Source organism: Platalea leucorodia (genome assembly GCF_965183815.1).
Source record: "Platalea leucorodia genome assembly, chromosome: 1".
In the NCBI taxonomy this organism is placed as follows: domain Eukaryota; kingdom Metazoa; phylum Chordata; class Aves; order Pelecaniformes; family Threskiornithidae; genus Platalea; species Platalea leucorodia.
The window spans coordinates 145,578,118-145,598,598 of record NC_138823.1 but is presented as its reverse complement, the minus strand read 5'-3'; the positions used below and the strand labels follow the sequence as shown (position 1 = coordinate 145,598,598).

The 20,481-nt window shown below is 37.9% G+C and overlaps 1 protein-coding gene across 7 annotated transcripts in view; it reads left to right on the top strand.

Annotated features, from left to right (window-relative positions):
* The first annotated feature begins 219 nt into the window (after positions 1-219).
* MINDY3 (MINDY lysine 48 deubiquitinase 3) overlaps positions 220-20,481 on the top strand; it is a 59,321-nt gene continuing 39,059 nt past the window's right edge. The window contains exons 1-10 of one of the 7 annotated variants that reach the window (XM_082304697.1): positions 2,682-3,443; positions 3,971-4,060; positions 8,927-9,006; positions 10,667-10,760; positions 11,147-11,204; positions 11,647-11,836; positions 15,615-15,666; positions 17,902-18,016; positions 18,433-18,506; positions 18,968-19,047. In XM_082304697.1, the coding sequence (XP_082160823.1) occupies positions 11,713-11,836; positions 15,615-15,666; positions 17,902-18,016; positions 18,433-18,506; positions 18,968-19,047 (445 nt within the window). In that variant the 5' untranslated portion in view covers positions 2,682-3,443; positions 3,971-4,060; positions 8,927-9,006; ... (1 more) ...; positions 11,147-11,204; positions 11,647-11,712. Of the gene's footprint in view, positions 402-2,681; positions 3,444-3,970; positions 4,061-7,076; positions 7,200-8,926; positions 9,007-10,666; positions 10,761-11,146; positions 11,205-11,646; positions 11,837-15,614; positions 15,667-16,522; positions 16,622-17,901; positions 18,017-18,432; positions 18,507-18,967; positions 19,048-20,481 lie in introns of those variants that run through there. The other 6 variants (XM_082304695.1, XM_082304698.1, XM_082304696.1 and 3 more) reach the window with 6 other exon arrangements.

Here is a 20,481-nt window from a genome sequence, read left to right as displayed (position 1 = left end):
TCGGCCAGCGCCTCCTCAGGGAGCCACGGCCGCGTGGAACCTCGCCCCCGCTTCCTGCGCCCGCGGAAGCAGCGGGGCCTGCTGGGGAGGCGGAAAGCGGCCGCCAGGCCTGCGCAGCTCCGCCCGCCGCCCGGCGAGGCCCCGCCCCCCGCGCCAGCGCCCCGCCCGGCCCCGCCCTCCCGCCCGCCCGCCCGGCGCGGCCCGGCCCGGCCCCTCCCCTGCGCAGGGGCAGCGGCTGCCACAGCCGCCTCCGCCGCCGGGAGACGCCTCGCCCGCCCGGCCCCCGGGCCGCCGCCGCCCCGTCATGTCCGAGGCGGGCCAGGAGCTTGTCCACCTGGTGTGGGGCAAGAAGGCCGGGCCCCGCGGGCTGGCCGACACCATCTTCTGCCGTTGGGCGCAAGGTACCTGCGTGCGCCGTGCCCCGGCCCCGCTCCCCGCCCGGCCCTTCCCCCGCCTCGGTGCCTGCCCGGCCTTCTCCCCCCGGGGGTCCCTCCTCGGCCCCTCGGCCCGCCGTCCTCGGCCCACCTGCCCGGACACGCCCACAGCCCCCCCGCCGCCCCCGCCTGTCCGTCCGTGTCCGTCTGTCTGTGAGGGGAGGGAGGCGCCGCCCCGCGGGGCAGGGGCCGCTCCGCGCCCCTGCGGAGGCGGCGGCGGGAGTTGTGTGCGCTGGTGCTCCTGTGGCAGCGGCAGCCCAGCCTGCGGCCCGCGGGAAAAATGATGCAGCAGTTTCCCTTGCTAAATAATATTTTGTGCAGCTTCGTCGTCTTTTGCCACCGATCTTCAAAGGAACTTAAAATGAGTAGGGAGGGAAATTTATTTCTTAAATATATTTCAGCAGCATCTTGCGCCATTATTTTACATAGCTTGTGGAAACATGAACATAAGTTGCCTTCTTTTTTTTTGCGAAGAACGTGGGAGTCACGAATGGACTTCTCAAAAGTGGGGACAGGCTTGGGACAGAGACCCACAAATGTGTTTGTAAACTGGTTCTTTGGCTATTGAAGCAGGTGCATACCATTTTTGGGATGTGCCAAGAGGTAAAGCAACAATAACCCTGGAACCTGGGGTATTTGTAAGATAGTTTTTCCATATTTAAATTACACCGCCTACACTTAGTCTCTTCTTGATGGAGACTTTCTGGTATTCTTTCAAAACTACAATTGCAAGGTGTAGTATAGAGACGTACTGATAAAAGTGACATACAAGAAATCAGTCTGTGTACCTGTCCTGGCTGAGGAAAGGGAATAATAGCCTGCTCTATAACTTACCCTGGGCTTTGAAGAATTCTAGTAATGGTTATGAAGGTCATAATAAAAACATCCCTAATTCCTGGAAAAAGTTCACAAATGATAGTGGAATTTATAGATTTTTTATTTAAATTTAATGCATTCAGGTCCGAGGATAAAGTTGGCTGAAACAAAAGGATGCTCTTAGTGCTCTCTGTTCCTTGCTCTTCTTTTTTCTAACATGAGTTTTGTCATCTGTGTAGTTTCGGTAGATGCGTGTGTGATGTTGAGTTGGGAGCCGCACCACTTCTCCCTGTCACAGGACACAGTGCACTACCAGACTCTCATATCTTTTTCCCTAGGTTAATCTGTGTTCACATAATTCAGTGAGAAATATTCCGGGGAAAAAATGCTAAATTCCTTCTAAGTTCTAGAATTTAAACAGGCCTAGTAAAGCCATTGCTTTTCCTAGTGAATTGATTATTTTTACTGAAATATAATTACTTTCTGAAATATCTCTTAAGTTCTGGTAGAGTGTTGCTGTTTGAGTACAAGGTTTTTGCAAAGTCAGAAAAAAGAATTGGTGTTAAAAAGCTTAATTATTTCTTTAACTAGTAATGTTAGATTACAGAAATTGACATTTTCAAGATTGTTTGTTTATATTTGGAATTCTAGCAGTTTCAAAAATTATTGAAATGCATGTTGTAATGCCCCACACTTGTGATCCTGTGGAAGATTAATGGAGAAGGGCTCTTGAGTTCTTGGTGGCTCCTGGAAATGGGTTATTATTTCCTATCTGTCTTTAGGGAAAGTCCAGTAACTATACTGTGTAGTGTATCTGTTACCTTTTCTATATCCTCTATCCTATCAATTTGGTGTAGTAAAAACACATGACAATAACTTAGTGTGTTGTTTTGAGGTCTTGTGCTGGGAATAAAAAAAGTCAGCCTCAGTCCCTTATGTTGTGTAGCAGCATAATGCATTTACCCAACTTTCAGTTTCTATTTTGTTGAAAAAGTTCTGCACCATTTACAGGAGTCTTGTCAACCCCGATTCATCAAGATTAAAAAAAAAAAAACAAACATAAAAATCAAGCTTTATTATTTCCAAAGACTTCAAAGTTTAAAAGATATACCCTTGTTTCACATCATATGTGCAGAAAGTATCAAAGAAGTATACATGAGGCTTGCTTAAACAACTGGTTTGGTGTTGGGGTTTCTTGGTGGTTTGGGTTTTTCTTTTAGAATGTAGTGCCAACACTGGTATTTATTTCAGATACTTTCTGAATGTTGTCTGATCCTTTCTCAAACCCTTTGGAAGTTCAGAACTATAATTTACATTCAGAAAGAAAAGTAGAGAGTAGGGAGGATGTTGAGGAATGTAAGACTCGAACCAGTCAGTTTCTCAGTACAGATAGCAATTTTCCAGGAATCCTCGTCATGCACCAAACTCATTAACCATCATATTTGTTTGGTCAAAACTGAAGACAGACTGATCTGCAGGCAGTTAACAGAACTGACCTAGCTGATGTGGATATGCTGTTTTAAGTTAACGACAGTAATTCCCTCATTTTGCTGCATTGGCAACTTTAAATATATTGTTTTGATTCCTGACTTAATAAAGGCATGGCTGCGAAGCTATTGTTGCAGTTGGGATTTTTTTGTTCTTGGTGTTGGGTTTTTTATAGATTTTTTTTCTATGTGATTGCAGCAGAATTTGTAGTTTGAACCTCCTGAATCCCATTTACCAGAATCCTCAAGGTGGACACAGAGGAACGTAGTTCAAAGGCTCAGTCTGCACTTTGGTGTTTCCTGGCATAGATATGATGACTTGGGAAGGAGTTAGGAGGAGGACTGAACCGTAAAGAAGCATACCCATGTTAGGAGTGATTTTCTTCATTGATTCAAGAGACAAATTCCATTAATAAAGTCACTCTTCAGATCAGCCCTAAGGCATGTGGCATCAGGTCTACACAGCTATGAATGTCTGGCACGTTTCAGCGCAAAATCCTTTCAGAATTAGCTAAGCTGTTTTGTCACTGGTCTTTGGAAAGAAAGATACGGGACAGTCTTTTCAAAGCAACTATTTAACTTCAAAAGCATAGTGTGAAGGTATTAATACTACAGTTGGTGTACATATGTACGTACAATATTTACATACAGTGTAAAAGGGTCAGTTTTATTTGGATCCTCTTCCAGCTTCCAGCTTGAGAACTGGGTGAGTAGATTCACAACTTTCCTTTTCTTTCTCCCCTATTCTTTCCAGGTTTTCTTTTTTTTACATGCCTGGAACTCTGTTTCTTGTCTAGCACATTTAAATATCACTGATTGGCTTTTATGACATCCTTGGTTGAGGAGCTAAATCCTATAGTATTGTTTTTAAGTCATTGGAGCTGTAGTATTGTTAGACCATGATCAAGTCAGGGTTACTAGGAAATAATTTTTTTACCAGACAATGAGATACATTTTGAGCAAAAGGAATACACTTGCTACTCTTCAAAGGCTTAAATAGAAGTAGCAATTTTAAAAGTGTTCCTCTGAGCTTAATTTAATAATGTTTAATTCATTTGGGTGATGGGAGAGAAATAGTCATAGATATCTATGTAATTTTTTTTAATGTTTTGATGACTATGATTTATAGAGTATTTGCATTTGTCTCCTTTCTGTCTCTTTGAGTTCCATATTACTGAGTGCAAACAGTTAATCAGAAAGAAAAGAAGAGCATTTTTCATTTAATATTCACAGTTAAGGTTTAGACAAGTGTGGATTGTGCAGACAGCTGGAGGAAGTTACACAATTGGTCCACCTCTGCCTACTTGTTGCTGCTTGTCTGCCGTAAGTATTGCCTCATCAAATCTTTTGGCGGAACCACTTTTGAAGCTTCTGTTTTACTGATGCCGGTCATGCTTGGCAAAGTAAACCTTGGTGAGTGGTCTTCAGGTCATGGTCTGTGGACTGCTTTTAAGGCATCTCTAAAAATTAACTGAGAAGTTAGAAGCCAAACCTGCTGCCAGGAATTTGCACATCGTGTGGAAAAAATATTGAGGTCTTCAAACAAAAAAGTACTGATGACTACCGACTTGGAGCTTCTATTTAAGTAGAAGATGTTGCTTCAGTTTAAGTAGATGTTGGTAATTCTGCCAGTAGGAAGTGGTCTTTCTTGCTAACACAAGTCATACTACAGTAGCTTTTGGAAAAACAGCAGGGACATGCTGCTGAGAAGAGCTACCTAACAGCCTTCTCTAGGCAGGAATTTCTGTTCTCAATTTTATACTGGTAGACTTTTTTCTTCTTTCCTCCTTTGGAGTGGCATATTGGTTTTGGGGTAGTGATACTGTCTTTACAGACAAAATAACCACATCTTGCTGTTTTAGACAGACTGTCAAATTCCCTTCTATTGTATATGAGATTTAATGTTTATTTCATGTACTTCCGTAATGCAGAGTAGTCTTAAAATAATGAATTCATTCTGAAGAACGCAAAACCTCTTGTGAAGCTTGCTGCATGAAAAGTTAGGCTTTGCGGCAGAAATACAGTTTTTGAGGGACTGTGTCATTATGTGTAAGTAACAGCCCTTTCAGCACTGTTAAACTGGAAGGAGAATAGAAGATACCATTCACTGTGAAAAAATGGGGTGTGAACATGTAAGTTAAGTTGTTAAGAAGATTGTATTTTCTGGGTAATGGGCATGGTGGCTAATGCAGTTGGAATACACATAGAGCAGTAAGAATTTGAAATGCCCTGTAATAAAATTATCTAAATAATTAGTGAACCCTAAAATTCTTTGCTGCTGCCTGGGCCCAAAAAGGACTATCTGAAAGGACATTGTCCTTACTTTAAGAAAGGATATGGTGCTAGTGAGTCCATTCTTTACTCTGGATAAGGCTGACAGGCTTAAGAAAATAAAAGGTCTTGAGGAGTGCTCACATAGAAGGCTCTTACCAGGCTACAGATTCAGAAGTTTCAGTCAAAATTCAGAAGTTTCACGTAGCCGTTTTATTTTTTTTAACAAAGGTGTGAAAAAAGGCAGACATGTTGGAATCTTACCTTGTTTTCTGGAAGCTTGTTGCCCAATTTAGGGGTAGCCTACCAGGTAATTTAGATACTTTCCTGAGACCCTTCCAGGACTTCCTGGCTCTTTATCCACAACCCATTAAGTGGAAGTTTGTTGTGGTATCCCTGTAGTAAACATTCCTTTCTTTTTGTGTCTGTGAAAAAGTTATTTTGTTGTTGTTTTTTTTCCCCCAGAAAATTTAAGAAATTTCATTTTACTATAAAAATACACTTTGAAAATCCAAAGCCATATGCAGAATGTGTCTTATCTTTCTACACCCAGCTCTAGAGAAAGGTTGAAACATTAAGACATGTTGTACAGCTTAATGGATTATTCTGGTGTTTCTGTCAGGCAATTCTTGTATCCCAAAAGAGAAAAAGAAATACAGTTCCATGGTGAGACGCCAGCTCAGCAGAGAACAGGACAAAAAAATGAATAGTGCAGCATCTTTGTGCTAGATTGGATCAGAGATAGAGCAAGTTTTTTTTTCCTAATGTGGTTAATGTTGCATGCTCTTTAGCTACTCTCCTTGTCTCTTTCATTCAGCTAGAATTGGTTCTTGCACAGAGTGAAAACACTGAAGATATACAGCATCCTTTGTAAAATGACAGTGTTTTACTAATGTCTAGAGTGTCTTGGATGTAAAAAAAGAAAAAGAATATTTTTTAGAAATAGGCAAATAATAAAAAGATGCAGGAAAATGGTGGGGTGGTCATAATAGAAGAATGAATGGTTTTAGTAGTGCTTCGGACCATGATGTGGAGTAGGTAACTAAGTCATACATGCATTTTGGCAAACTCTGTGGAGAACAGCTAAGAATTAGGTGTAAGAAAAGAAACGTGGGCCTTGGTAAATGCTAAGTTTTGGGGAAATAAGGAGAATAAAACTTTGTTTTGTGTGGTTAATAGTGGACAAAGGATATAAAGACAGATCTGGTGATATCATAGCCACCATAACTCAAAATATTGGGCAATACACTGATTACCAACAGGAATCTAGATCTACTCCCCCAGCCCCACCCCCCCACCCCTGCCCCTGCCCGAAAGGTTAAAGCAGTAGAGCAGTAGTGATGTTGAAAAAATGGGGTCAATAGAGCATTTAATAGGGTTATAAATGACAAGGAAGATGAATGATAATTAGACTATTTTATGTTTCTTATAGGTAAATGAGGATAATTATGGATAAAAGGCAGGCAGATTAAAAAAAAAAAAAAGATTATTTTGGCTGCATTACATCTATTTTGCTCTTGAAATTTTATCTTGAGTGAAAAGAGCTGTATGATAGATATAACTGGTTAAGAGTGAGAGTAAGTGGAAATTAGTCTGGATCAGATGGTAGCTTAAAGGGTGGCCAGGCCATTCCTATGTATCAAAAAAGAAGAGCGTGGGGGTTGATGCGTGTTTATAGAGATTGCCCAAGACGTGATTATTGTGGAGGGCAAAAAAGGTAAGTAGGTACGATTGCAGGCTGAGGTAGACTTGAACCCAGCTGGACTTCAGACTGCTGGTTTCTGAAATTTTGCCTGAGCTGACTTCAGATTTTGTAGAAGTTTTAGAAAAGAGAGCAAGACCAAAATCCCTGAAGCCCATTTTTTTGCTTAACACCTTTTAGAACCTTGATGTTTATTAAGCATTAAGCAGCATTTAGGTACAAAGAAATGAAATATTCCTTTAGGTATTATATATGGTTTTTTTTTCCTGTGGTTGTATTCTGTCAAATTCTGTGTAATATCAATTTTGCCTTGTCTGTCTCGAATTTGTATTCACTCTGATGAATCACATTCAATTTTCTTTATTTTTAGGAAGCAGTTTTGAAAAATAGGGCAGGGTTAAGCTGAGACAGTTCTTGCTTTCTGTAAGAAGCCTGAAGAACGTGAAACAAATTCAAGATTTAAGTGTGTTTTAATGGTACCACATCCAAGTATGTTGTTTTTCTGTAGTGGCTAAATCATTAAAACAACTAAAAAAACCTATTGTTGCAGTGTGCTTAGATGTCATGCAGTAACGCTTAAAAGTAGAGGAAGACTTACCTTTTAATATGATAAGCCTGCACAAACTAATTCAGAAAGTTTAAAGGATATTTCTTATTAGGGCATGTTAACAGGGGAGTGAAATGACACTAGTGCAAACTTTGGTTGAAGTATGGATTAATGGAGCTTTGTTGCTACATCAAGCGATGCTGGATCTAAGTATGTAGGCTTGACGTGCATCTGGGTTTTGGATATAAAATACATCTTTGTAATGTACATTTGCACACTGTTGAAAAAAAAAACCTGGAACCTTCTGTCAGATACAGGGGAAACCCCATTTTTTTAAGAACTATGGCTACATTGATCCATCTTAAAAAAAAAATCACACTGTTGTTGAACAGCTGTCATTTCTGTGATGAAATATGGCCTACAAAACATGCAGCAGTCCTCTCTTGTGCTGTTTGGGATGATGTACCTGTCATGCAGTAGTGTGGAAGTCTGCACTGGGGGGATGCATTTCCTCAGTTAAAATTCATATCCAGAGGTTAGGGATGCTTTTGATGTGGCAGCATGTAATGATACAGAATTGGGAAAATGAGAAATTGTGGGAAAGATGCATTGAATATTCTTTCTGCTGAGACTGGCACTGCTGTGAAAATACGCATGTGTATTCCTTTTCTCCCTGCCTCCACTTGCTTGTGCTTGCTGGTTAGTTGCTGACTACAGTTGCATGGTTTCTAGATTACATTGAACTAGAGTCACTTCAGCACAATCTTATCAGCACTTAAAAGAATAATGCAAAATATCACTCACTGTGAGTAAGTTGCCGTGTGTCAGCTTCATCAAAGTAGTTGTCCATGTATGTGCATTTATCTATGAGAAATGCAAACTATGAATCACCATAACTTGAAGACAAGTTTAAGGGCAAGGTGGAAACAAACAATTTTGCAGTAATTGCTCCAGCATTTGCTCTGTTATGTGTCTGTAAGGTAATTCTGACATACAAATACATTAAAGATAGGGAGGGAAGAGATGGTCTTGCATCTCAGTAAATATAGTGTATCTTCTGTGAAAGAACACCATTAAGAGGCATGCTTCAGTGGTTACAAGTGAGTATTTGAGTTACTCAGCATATTTTGGTCTTAATAGGAAGCACTGATGATAGGCCAAAAATGAGATCAGTGGGAGGCATACTGTGCCCTTCATAGGGAATAGAAATGTGTTACATGTGTTCAGTGAAGGTCCAAAGATTATTTTTTTTTTTTTACGTATGTGAGACAAAATATTATCACTTACAAACACATTTTAATTGATTTATAAGAAATAAACCATAATAAAACCCCCCTATGGTTTAACTATCCAGCCACATGTGCTCTAGTGGCAGTTTTGCTGTTAAAAATACTTTTGTTTAAAACCCTAGCTGTTGGTGCTTTGTGGTTATGATTTCATTGCTGAGTTAAATAATTCATTTCTGTGCTCTCACCTGTATTCATGACTTTTTTTTCCTTCAGGTAGTTTAACCACATTCTGTTGCATTATTAGGGGAAAAAAAAAATTAAAAACTTACCTAATCTTTAAAGGTGAATAAATCAGGTGTCATTTCCATTAGGGAAGGAGTATACATAAATATGTGCTTGTTTACATATTTCACTAAGTATAGTCTTTTTTCATTTGACAGGATTTGTCTTTAGTGAATCTGAATCAACTGCATTAGAACAATTTGAAGGTGGCCCTTGTGCAGTGATCGCACCGGTACAGGTAAGATGCATTTGTTATAGGAATGGGTTAAAATTAGTAAGCCCCAAATTTGTTCTTTTCTCTATATATGTGGAACTAAAATAAATATGAAAAAAATTGCAGATCAGTTGTATTTTGATTTCATAATTATAGTGTGGAGGAGACAAAAAACTCAGTAAAATGGCAGAGATGGGCTGATTTTGAACTATGATTTTGCAGAAGTGGATTTGTTTGAGGAATTGCAGCAGGTTGATCCAAGCAGAGGCAACTTGAAAGTGGGGAATGCAGGATAAAGGGGAGAAGTAAAAGATGAGATATAAATGTAAGCCTAATCCTTTCTCATCTCTCAAATTCCTTGTCCTTAAGAAGGGTAATATCTGTGTCACAATAGCTGCTTTAGCAAACTGTATTAGAAATATTTGAAGTAATCGATTTTCAAACCTAACAAGGTTTGCTATGTAAGAAAAGGAGAAATGTTATACTTTCAAAGTCCTAGTTAGCAGAATACTTGAAGTATGTCAGGTGAATATATTTTATTCTGGATACCTGCTTAGGATTTCACTTGTGCTTCAGATATACTCAACCAACTGTGATTGTGATTTTTTTGTTTTCTTACTCCATTGTATCCTGTAAGCTATGTGCATACTCTTTGAAATGCTGTTTCTGGGGCAATTCTGACTGCTGTGTAGATACATGATGTATAGGCTGGATCTGTTCTGCTAGAGCAGTTGGTCTAATCTGCGATTGCTCTTCATTCTCTTAGGAGCACCCTGTAGAAACAGGCAGACATTGAGTCATGGGCCAGATTACTTTTTATGGTAACCTGCTCTTGGCTCCTCTTACACACAGATCAAATTCTGCAGGTATGTCTAGGTCTGAGCTGAGGCCTTGTCCACTGATAGGGGGCATATTGAAGTCATGTAGCAGAGTTAATCTGCTCATGAACTGGAAGGTATCTGGGTCAGACAACTGACATGGTGGAATTGTTTGCATCTCTGGTGTGTGTAATGTGATAGTCATAAAAACTCTGTTATGGTGACTTCAAGACGCTCTAAACGCTGGTCCCACCAAAAGACGTGTACCACAGGAAGGAGCACCACTTATTTAGGTTGTAAACAATCAACAGAAAAATATTTTATTATGAATTGAACTCTGTAACATGGCTCTGCTTAGTTCTTTGGTCTTAAAACCAGATGTAGAGTGTCTCATCTCTGATGTTAGAATTACAGGTCTTTTATTTGGGGGGAGTGGAGAGAGTAAAGAGTAGGACTGGCCAGCTCCTTAAAGGCAGTGCCAAGTCTTTACCATATTAAATGTTCTTATAGACAGTGTTTTTCCAGATTTATATGTAGTTAAAATTCCTTGAAATTAAGTATTTAAAGCATGTTTAAAAGTGAGCTGAGTTCCAGCTAGGGAAGGAAGAAGGGATCAAACAGATCTTGCAGTGCCTACTGCTGCTGTGAATTACTAAAAAAGGTGTGCGGAAGGTCTGTGACAGGAGAACAGGGTGAGTCTGTCAGAGAAGAAGTGAAAGTTGAAGCAGCTATTTTTAAGATGCTGCAAATACCTGAAACAACATCTAATAGAGTAATTAGAAAGGCGAAGAGTCTGCTTCCCAAAGTTTGTTCTTTCGTTGTTCCTTCTCTGTAACTTAGAGCATATCTTTTTTTTTTAATTGCAGCATTAGTGTTGATGGAAGACAAAGCAGGGATATGGAGATACATAGGTTTTCTTTAATCTGATCTGTGAAATACGACTTGCAATGGTTAAAAGAGGTGGGCTTTTTAACTACTAAAGGGGTTTGTCTGAGTGACTGGAGTTGTCTTGTACTACTCATCAGTTATATTGCAGAATATTTGTGCCTCCATTACTGCAGTCCTGTGAGTCGGGAGACGGTTATGTAAGTATGCACTCTTTGTGTTTGAAGCATGCTTGAGGTCCAAACTCGGTAATGTTGAACGTAGGTATGAGGCCTCCTTTGTAGTTAGTCTGAATGGGAAAAATCAGGAAACAGTGCAGGCTCAGAGTCTCTTACTGAACGAAGAGCAGCTTGGAACCCTTCTAATAACATGCAAAAATGCTTTGGTATAGAGCTTGTGACGTAATGTAAAAGTTGGTGTTGTCTTGTATTTTAATATTATTTTATGCTTTGATAACAAAGGCATTCCTTTTGAAGAGGCTTTTTACCAGTGAAAAGTCTACTTGGAGAGACTGTCCAGGTACTGAGACCTCTTTTTTTTCCTCTTTATTTTTTCCATTTTAATTATTTGTAAAGCATGTCCTAGTACAAAGAATATAAAATATTTTACACTTTCTTTTTGTTTGTGTGCTCCCATGCCATTTTATGAGGCATGCAGTATGTATACTATATCTCTAAACTCCCATTTGTGAGGTCTATGCCTGTCCATAGTACTTCTCTGTTTTATAAATATTTGATTGAAAGCTGTTATTAGAAAAGGGAATGGATTAGAAATCGTATTAAAACACATTTTTCTAAAGACAGCTTTATAATTCTTTGGTCCAGTATAGGCAAACAGCAATTAACATTAATAATTAATAAGACAAAAGTAATAAACTCAATCATTTAGGTAACATTAATGTATAAGAAAGATACTAGTAGCTTATATAGGATACTGATTAGCAGCAATTGAACTCATTTAGGTTTCTGATCTTTCAGAAGAGGAGCAGAAGAACCTTCTCTGTCATACATTATGTGATATTTTGGAAATGGCTTGCTCTGATAATTCTGAGTCGTACTCTCTGGCAACGTGGATAAGAGGAAAAACAACTGAAGAAACTGCTAGTATTTCTGGAAGTCCTGCAGAATCTAGTCGTCAAGAGGAACAACCTTGTAAGATGTATTTCTATGCTAAATTACCCATCACTTAGTGAAGTATTACATTGTTTTTGAGGGGCCACTGCTTTTTATTACTACACAGATGGGGTTTTCACTGTTGTGATTCTATTAGCCGTAGGTGGATTTTTGCTATTGTAATTAGAGGCATTGATCCTTTTTGTCGAAAGGAATGTGCTATCTATCACTGGAGTTCTAACATACATGTTTCTCTTGAATTTGAGCAATTTCCGTAATCTTTTCAATTTTATTTTGTAATTTATTGGGACCTGATTTGTCTTTAATTTGGAAAAATCTACATGCTTCCTAACACTGGAGAAATATTTTAACTTGTCACTTGTTGCTTTATTTCAGAAGAGCTTTTGTAGGAAATTCTGCAAAGCTTTATCTGTTGTAAAATATTCTGGATCCCCAGATATGGAGAAGTAGCCTTTTTCCCTTTGTTTGATTCTGTGCAGTACCAAAACAGCTTAATCAAATCACCTTCTGGTAGATTCACAGGTTTTTTTTTTGTAGGTTAGGATTTTTCAGTTACCTGCTTTTTGCAAACGTCTTGATTCCTTCATTAGTTACTGAGATCGAGGATCTGGTGAACGTCATCTGTTGCACTAAGATACGGCATCCAGTCATATCTAACTGCTGCAGAGCCAGTGACGTGGAAAGTTTATCTGTGCACATGTTATCATTGAGATGTGTATTTATTAATCTTTTAATAGGAGATATCTAATGTGTTAAAAAATAAGCTTCTTTTTCTGTTAGTTTTTGTTCCCATTGTGTTCCTTAAGAAGTATGAATAACTTTTCATATGAGAACATGCTTATAAAGGTGCCATCTTTTGATGGAAGGAATATGTTATTTGGCAGTTTGTAGCATAACTACAGAGTAAGAATTGTACAAGTAGATTTATACATGCGCAGCTAGCTATACCAATTAGTAGTGCTGGAGCTCTTTATGTTACAAGTCATCTTCATCTGCTTCTATCAAATGCTCCATGTGCTTTAGAAGGCTCAAACAATAATAATTAAAATGTTACTTAACTGAAAAAACAGGTCACCACACAAGAGTTCCAAAGTGAGTGGGTTTTTTTATTAAGAAAAAGTATTATAAAGAAAGTTGTATTTATTTACAGCTTTTCTGTTTAGAAAAAAAAGAAGAATCTGCCTTTGCAAGATAATAAGTCAGTTGTAACTCTGAAATTCCTGATTTGTGTGGATTTTCCAGTTGTCTCTGAAGCTCTTGCTCATATTATGAAGTTTCCTTTGAAGAAAAAGTGAAGCATAGACTAGTTGTCAATAGGCTTTTACTGTCCTGTTTATTAATATATTGCCTTATTCTGAAGAGCTTTTAACAGTAGAAAATGTTCAGCAGAAAGTCTTTCTAAACATACACTCGATCAATAATGACTCTCAACACTGACGCTTAATGAACTAATCCATTCTATTACATATCTACATTTTTCATATTTCTGTACAAGTCTACAAGTTCTGCCTGACTTGTCCTTAATACCATGGAATGTGCTTAGGAAGAGCAGGATACATTTGCCATGAACAGTCTGCAACATTAATCTCTTTCATTGTTCGTATTCTGTGTTTCCTGCTAGACACTGAATGTACCTCTTGTACGTACTCTACAGTTCAAACGGTATTTTACCTTACATGTATAATGCAATACGCTTTCCGATTTAAGATGTATTTGTTAGGTTTGTTTTTTTTCTTTTCTGTCCTGCTGTTTAACTATAGACCAGCTTCTTGCCTAGTTAGGCTTGGGACAAAGATGTGGGGAAGAAGGTATTGTTAATAGTGCAGGGTTCTGTTACTGCTAGCGCAAAAGAACAAATTTATTTCTTGCTTCGTTGCTGTAATCAGTAAAAATAGAAACAGGCATTGTCATAGTTGGTAGGACTTAAGAGATGAGTTATGTGTGTGTGGGAGTATTACAGATACAATTCCACATGGCAGCCTATGCTGTTTGGGAATTGAATATGGGAATATATTTATAATAAAACCGTGAAAGATGATTAGACACAGCATGATAGAGTATCATTTTAAAGAGTTTCTATACAATTTTACTTCTCATACAGCTCGTGTTCTATTGCTGTTTGTTCTTTTCCTCTCCACTAAGCACTGTCTTTATTTAGCCTTGTTTGGGTTATGTATAGCTATACTTCTCTTTAGAATTTCTACTTCTTTCCCTTTGTTTCAAACAGTAGTTCTCTTACCATTTCACTCTGTTCTGTAGTAACAGAATGAAACTGCCTATCATCCTGCTATGTGAACAAAAGGTGGATTCGAGCACACTTACTGAATGCAACAGCATTTTTCATCTGCTTTTGTGGTGTATACTAGTGACTTGTTGTTGGCCATGCGTTGGCTGTAGTAGTGCAAGTTCCCAGGTTCAAAGATTGCTTTATATGACTTAGTCCCTCTAACTTTCTGCATACAAAATCACATGTTCTTGGAGCAGGGTTAGTTCCTGTAGCATTTTCTGCAATTTAGAAACATTGTCTCTTTTTTTTTTAAAAAATGTCTTAAAAATACATTTTCTTAAGTCTAGTTTTGCTCTTGGTAACCTAATTTTAGCAATTCCTTGTTTTTCAAATGAAAAAACTAACGTTCTTAAGATTACTGCTGCCTTATTTCTGAAGTAGAAAATGGAAGTATTCTGTTGCTGGAGAATCACTTGTATTTGCACGTGGGCAAATAAAGTGCATCTTTCAAAATACAATCAGAAAGGGCATAAAAAGCCCTTTTGGGGATTCTTGTGGGAAGAATTGATCAGTAGCATTAGCCCTAATGGCTGCAGGTCTTTAATGAATTGTATGCAGTCAAATTCAGTAACTAGATGATCAGACATTATTTAAATATTCAGCACTAAGTGGCCTTTATCAGAAAGCAGATCTATCTGTTTTGTATGTTATTCTACTAGCAGGAAGATAAAGTCCTTATGGACATAGAGGGCACTAAGGACTGCTACAGTCTTAGTATTTGAATGCCTATAGAAATTGATAATTAACAACTGGTGAGTATAGCTTCCTGTCAGTAAAAGAAAATTTTATTTTAAAAGTTCATTTCATCTCCTTGGTTTGGAAATGTTGTGAGGGGAACAAAAGTATAAAGCCTGTGTTGAACTTGGGAAGACACTAATGCTGTATTTTTTTTCTGACTTGGATGCCACACTTATATGAAAGGCTATTTGTCCATTATTAAAAAAAGCAATGAGAATTTATTTAGAAACAGGATGTGTAACACTGTGTAGAATAATTCTACTCATTTGTTTGTAATAAATAAGCATTAAAAGGGGGAAAAAGGCCCAAAATTTCAGTAACAGAAATGTATATTTGTAGAAAAAATACAGCTTACCTACATTGATAAAATGATCCAAATAATCATGCTTGCTTTTCTAGGAAGTAATACTTCTTGTTAACCTGCAAAATTATATCTATAGTATGCATATGCTTGATGACTTTGTGACAGCCACGTTTTGTACAAAATCAACAGCTTAGTATTTGACAAATATTTTCAAGTCTACGCACTCCAGTGGCTTTGTGCTTTTGATAAATTGATTAGTCCAAACAGAAATGTTCTCACTAATTTGTATGGTGGAATCTTAATGTTGCGGTAAATTAGTTTATACTAATCAGTTAAAAAATTTAAATGTCAAGGGAGGATTAAAAATTAAAAATATAATTAAAGCTTGAAAGTATACTAGCTTGCTGTGTGTATCTTGTGTCATTTTTTTGCCATGTGTAGTGCTGAAAAGTGTCTCTTGTGTATAGCTGCCTTGGCTGTCGAAGAGCTTGGCTTTGAGCGATTTCATGCATTAATTCAGTAAGTAATATGTTGGAACATTTAAAATACAATATTCTGAAGTTACACTAATATTCACAGCCCTGAAAGGGGTATGTTGAGGAACTTTGTGTGTGTTATACATCAGGGTAAACTTGGATTTCAAGCTTTGGTTTGGGGGTTTTGGTGGTTTTTCTTTGCATTTTACCATTTAAAATGGAATATTATTTTGAGCATAAGCATTAGGCTTTAAAATAAAGCTGGAGCAATGTAATGTGCGAAATTGGCTGAATAACTTGTGCATTTCAAGTATATGAATGCAGCTAATTAAGATTCACATTTCAGTTAAAGATGTTAATCCTCAGTTTTTCATACACAGTCTTCACAGGTGATTCTATCTGAAATACTTGTGATATATATACTGAAAAAATTGTCACTAGTATTTTTCCTGATTTGAGACAATGTAAGAAACATTTCTAAAAATGTTTCATATACAAGACTGATTTTTGTTTCATACTTTACACAGTGTTCTCTTTTTGGGGTGTAAATACAGAGCTTATAGTTCCAGTGAGTTTATCTTTAAAGGTAACAGCTTTTTCTTTTCACAGTGAACAGTTGTAATCATTATACAAATAAATCCCCAAAGATGAAATAAAGAGCAACAGAACTTCAAAAAACACTTGAGATCGAAAAGGTTACTAATTAGAACTGAAACAACTACTGCTTATTTTATCAGTAGTAATTACAGTTTATTCTTTAAACCCATTGTCATATGAGGAAAGAAGAAAGAGGAGAATATACAATTTTTTAACCTTCTCTGAGCAAAACACTAATTTCCTGCCTTCCCCCTCCCTCCTACTCACCCTCTTGATCATTGGACTTGTGGTACCCACTTCAGTTTTTCTCAGTCTTTCTCACTGGAAATGAACGCTCTGGCATACGCCTTTAGAGCAAGCTGAGCGATGGATTTCAGAACCGACTTTGCCGTGCATACACTGTAAGCCTTATATACTCTATTGATAATGAAAGGTAGTTTAAAAATCTCAAGTGTTAGCCAGAGTAAACCCATCTATGGATATATTTTTGCAGATGTTTGTTTCTTTTTTAAACAAGACTTACTAAAAACGTGCAAGAAATCAAAAAGAAAATAATATGCCTAAGTTTGTGTAAGATAAGCAGAGAGTTGATCTAGTTTGAATTACTCAATAAAAACTAATGTTTGTGTTCTGAAAAGCAGTATATAGCTCTAAATATCCCAAGAAATAGAAAGTGTATTACTTTACTGGAATCTTGATGGTTCTCTTCCTTTCTTCTGTTTTTATTTTACTTTTTTTCTTTTTAAACGTGGTCAGTTATGTTATAGAATCATAGAATCGTTTAGGTTGGAAAAGGCCTTTAAGATCAGCAAGTCCAACCATTAACCCAGCAGTGCTAAACCCACCACTAAACCATGTCGCTAAGCACCACATCTACCCATCTTTTAAATACCTCCAGGGATGGGGACTCAACCACTTCCCTGGGCAGCCTGTTCCAATGCCTGACTACCCTTTCAGTGAAGAAATTCTTCCTAATATCCAACCTAAACCTCCCCTGGCACAACTTGAGGCCATTTCCTCTAGTCCTATCGCTTGTCACTTGGCAGAAGAGACTCTATCATCCGGGCAGCAACCCTATTATACAACCAGATAGTTTCTCAAAGGTTAATGCACCACTCATGGTTTTGAATATTTTGCTTTTTCCAAAGCTAGAGTCTAACAAAATCAAATTCTTATGGGAAATGTAATAATTACTTCGAATGCCTGAAAGCTAGTCTTACATGGTTAAGTGGAAGGTTTTTTTCTCCACTGTTCATGTACCAAATGTCTTTCAGAACACTATATAATGCAAACGTTATTTTGGTGATATACGGCCTCTTCGCAATTTCAGTAACAGTGTTTTGTAGAATTACTGGTTCAAGCCACTCAGCTGTTTCACAAGTGTATGTAACTTCAGGGTTAGGGTTTGCATATAAAAACTATGTCCGTTTTTGCACATTGCTCCAGAATTATTTATCTTCTTCTGATGGGTAAATACTAGTGACTCTATGGCAGTTACAGTAACTCCAGAACAGCTGCTGTGTCATTCTGTATATAACACCAGAGGTACTCTGCTTTTACTTGGACATTTTCATGTTAGGTATTAGTAGTTCTTGTTTGTGCTTTGGAACACTATTCTAATGCTTCATCTAAATACATTCCCCTTTTCTATTCGTTTGTTGTTTTTTTTTTTTGTCTTTAGCAAACGAGCATTCAAAAGCTTCCCTGAACTGAAGGATGCAGTTTGGGATCAATATTCAGTGTGGACAAACAGATTTGGAGTACTGCTCTTTCTGTATTCTGTAATACTGACAAAGGTTTGTAGTTTGTTTGATATTTTGTGTGTGTGTGTTTGTTTTGTTTCTTTGTTAAGAGAAAGTTTGATCATGTAACACTTTTTCTGTAAAAGGTGAACACTAAACTGATTAAGTCAAATCTAGATAAATGGATGGAATGGTATCTTCATTCATGTTGCAGTACATTTCCAGCATAAAAACTTGAAATGCTCAGTTTTTTGGTTTTTTTTTTTTTCCCCTCTTTTTTTTCTGATCTGGGAGAATTACAGATTTTGGAACTATCCTTCCTTGTATATGCCTAACACCTCTTATCAAGAGAAAGAAGTGTGTTTAGGTATCAATTCATATAAGAACATCAGCCTCCTAATGTTTTGCTGTTGCATTCTGTTGTTGTAAATGTTGCAATTCATTCAAAAATGTTTGTAATTTTTCTGCAGGGTATTGAAAACATAAAAAATGAAATTGAAGATGCAACTGAGCCATTGATAGATCCTGTTTACGGTCATGGAAGGTAAGCTGCAAATATGGTTGCTACCACTTAAAATAGATTAGAGCGCTAATTTTTTGTGTTTCTGTAACTGATCATTCTTTTAGAAATTATTAACATTACGAAAAAGATTCAATTACAACTTTATAATAGCTAAAAGCAACACTTAACATAGTGTGCCTTTTTCACCACTTACTCCATTTAGTGCATCAGTTCTGAGGAAATGCTTCTGTTACTGCTGAATTTTCAGAAGAATAATTCTCAAATTCAGGGCTACATTTTTATATCAAGTTGTTGGTTGAAAGAGTGGAGATCATATTAGCATTGCTGAATTGCAAATACATGCTAATTAAAGGAATGTAGTTAGAGAATGTCTGCTTAGCTGTCCGGGTAATACAATAATTTTTTCATTTGTTAGAGATAATCACTTTTTCAGAAATAAATTGTGTGTCCCTTTTAATAGGCTATTTCTTTCTGTTATATAGCCAAAGTTTGATTAACCTCCTGTTGACGGGGCATGCTGTTTCTAATGTGTGGGATGGAGACAGAGAATGTTCAGGAATGAGTAAGTTGATTCTAGTTTACACTTGTTCCTAATTTTTACTTGCTATGAGATGCTGCCCTACAGATTTGGAATGTGCTCTATTTCTGTTTTGATAGTCTCCTTGTTCACTGTTCTTTGATTTAAGCAGACCTCAAATGGAAATAAAACATACTTGCACAAAATCTCTGCTGTTAATATCAGTGAATAGAGGATTGTCAGCTACAGGTTGAAATTATAAGGTACCTGATGATCTGGATGATGGAAGGGAGTGCAGTCTCTGCAAGTTGGGAAGGCTGGTCAATACACTGGAGACAGGGCCACTATTCAGAGCAGCCACATCAGGCTAGAGAAATGGGCTGACAGGAACCTCATGAAATTCACCAAAGTCCTGCATCTGGGATGGGATAAGACCACGCAACAGCACAGGGCAGCACTGGCTGGCTAGGAAGCAGCTTTGTAGAAAAGGACCCGAGGTCCTTGTGGACAGTAAGTTGCACGTGAATCATCAGTGTGCCCTTCTGGCAAAGGCAGCCAGCTGCGTCTTGGGCTACATTAGGAGGAGGGTAGCCACCAGGTGGAGGAAAGTGGTGGTTCTTTACCTCTATGTGGCACTTGTGGGACCACCTCTGGAGTGGTGTGTCCAGTTCTGGGCTCCCTAGTACAAGAAAGACATTGACATAGTGGAGCGAGTCCACTGGAGAGCCACCAAGGGCTGTTGTGGTTTTTTGCATTTCGTCTTACAGAGAAGATGATCTGAAAGCAGGAACACTCTGAATTCTGAAAGTGTTCACATCCTCTCTGCCACTGCTACAAAGTCCATCTCAGGTTCATCAGCATATTTTTTACAAGGATTTTCCATCATCTAAGTCATCACTGAAAAATACTGACTTGAACTGAGGTTCAAGACAAATCCATGCAAGACCTGAATCAAAATGCTCTGGTTTGACAATGAACAAGTAGTATAATCTCCTTTGAGACTTTTTAGACTTCCACTTGATTACGATTCCATACAGGCTATACTTCAGCATCAGACTTATCAGAATGCTATTTAGATATTGTATCGAACTCTTCTTACCCCTATTTGGTAGACCTCTTACCAGGGCGTTTAGATTGGATTATTGCAGTCTGTTATTGATAAGCCTATACTGGCTGCTTTTTTCTTCCTTTTTTTTTTTTTTTTTTGGAGGTTAAAATCATCCTTTCTCCTTGGTTTTTCCTCTAGCTTTTTTTGTTGTTTTTCTTAGGGTAAGTACCCTGTTTTCCCTTTTCTAGTCTCCTGACGCCTCCTTTATCTTTGATATGTAAGGTAATCATTAATGGTTCAGAGACTTATTTTGTCTAGCTACCTAAGTGTTACATAGTGAATTTCATTAGGATCTGCAAGCTTGAACATGTCTGTCTTTTTTACATTTTTTTTAGCCAATTTTGTTCTTTTCTTATGGCTGACACCATTAT